General features: G+C 56.3%; 1 protein-coding gene across 1 annotated transcript in view; it reads right to left on the bottom strand.

The window, feature by feature from the left end:
• Window positions 1–584: 584 nt before the first annotated feature.
• The window catches only part of VOLCADRAFT_100859 (uncharacterized protein), a gene marked incomplete at both ends in the record, with an annotated part of 32,225 nt that continues 30,994 nt past the window's right edge, over window positions 585–1,815 (bottom strand). Inside the window, one exon of the mRNA XM_002959361.1 lies at window positions 585–830. Coding sequence (XP_002959407.1) covers window positions 585–830 — 246 coding nt within the window. The remainder of the gene's footprint in view (window positions 831–1,815) is intronic.

Genomic DNA, 1,815 nt, shown 5'->3' with positions numbered 1-1,815 from the left:
GGGGGGTGGGGTGGTCAAAGAGCAGTGGAGGCGCACGATGATGGGGGAGGAGTTGGGCATGGAAAGAGGTGAAAGATGCTGGCAGGCAACCGTTGGCCAAACCCCACCGCGGTGGGCCGAGATTGTTGTTGGTGGTGGTGGTGATGGGGATGAGTTACGTTGTGTGTGTGTGTGTGTGTGTGTGTGTGAACGTGTTAGGTGCGAGTGCAGTGGAACTAGAGTTCGGAGGAAAGGACCGATGGGAAAGGGAATGTGTGTGTGGGAAGCAGCCGCGTCAGCAGTACCAGTAGCAGTAGCAGTAGCGGCAGGAGGGGGAGGCGGGATGAGGAGGAGAGTGGTCGTGAAAGGGAGGGGGTTGCTGCGGTGGGGGTGTGGGGGTTGGAAAGGCGGTCGAGGTTTGTCGCGGTGTGTGTGTGTGTGTGTGTGTGTGTGTGTGTGTGTGTGTGTGTGTGTGTGTGTGTGTGTGTGTGTGTGTGTGTGCTGCTGAAGAAGCATCGGCGGGTAATGTTTTATGTTAGTTCCTTTGTGTCGAAGCAGAGGATCCATAATGCCCTATGACACCCTAGGACCCCCCCTCGTTTTTGTCACAGCCCAAAGGACCGACACCGAACCCCAAGACCGGTGTCCATGCCGTGGACGTGAGTGTCCGAACGGGCTGCACGGGAGTTAGCAGGCACACGCTCCTCCACTGCGCCACCTGCCGCTTCCCTCGCCGTCATCTCTCGCGCAACATGGGCATACATCGTAGCACGCTGGCCAAGGCTCGTAGCCCCTGCCGAGTAGTAGCAACGCCCATCAGCGCTGTCACCAGGGCCCCGGCGGATGCTCAGCTGGCGTCAAGCAGCGGTGGTGGGTACAGCAACAGTAGGTCCAGCCTAGCTATCGGTGAGGCTCGTACGCAGTATGCAACGCCTAAAAAGGCAATACAAAGTTACAACGCACTCGCTGTGCTTGCTTATAGATAAGATATGGGTGGGGTTGTGTGTGATGTGATATGAAAATGGGCTGATTACAGAGTCTCCAATCCTGGGGGCCTCGCAGTAGGGGCCACCACAGAGCCCAAGTACCAAGTCGCCATTGCCACCCGCACCTGTACACATCCCCATATACTTCGCGGCGCATGCACTGCTGTGAGAGTGCTGCCCCCCCTCAGCAAATCACCGACGTCTTTTGGAGTGTCCTGGAGGCCACCCCCCCGCAAGGAGGAACTGGCGGGGACACAAAAGAAGTATATCGATTAACGGAGGACGAGTTTGTCAAGAGGGCGGAGGAAGAGGGGGCACTAGCATGCACGAACACTTCCCACTGTAGTCCACATATATGTATGTATGTACGTCGGTTTCCAGCACGTACAGACAGCCATCCGGTCTCGCAGGAAAACGAATGCCCGCGCGGGCAGGAACAAAATGCCATGCCTGTGGTCATATGGGGCTCGTACAACAATACTCCATTGGCTCGTGGAGAGGGTGGAAGGGGCACACATACGTACATATATACGTACGTCCGGCAGTGATGGAACCCACCACACCCCTGCTGCGTCACCGTGTCTGTGTATGTGTCGACGAGCCCAACTGGACGAGTGAGAGGCGGAGGTACGTCGCCAGATAAAGAAAGGAAAGGGGCACGTAGTGGACTTGGAGAATCCACACGCCATACGAAAGAGCGCTCATATGCAGCACGGGATATGGAGGTTGGGTTTTTGCAAAGCTTATAGAGCAATTGGGCGCTGTACGGCAAACGCTATACATGAATATAAGTGCATATACCCCCTACTTGCCAGACACACGCGTTGGCCGTTATTCACTGTCTGGATAG

This window comes from Volvox carteri (assembly GCF_000143455.1).
Source record: "Volvox carteri f. nagariensis unplaced genomic scaffold VOLCAscaffold_180, whole genome shotgun sequence".
NCBI lineage: Eukaryota > Viridiplantae > Chlorophyta > Chlorophyceae > Chlamydomonadales > Volvocaceae > Volvox > Volvox carteri.
This window is presented reverse-complemented; position numbering and strand designations above follow the sequence as displayed.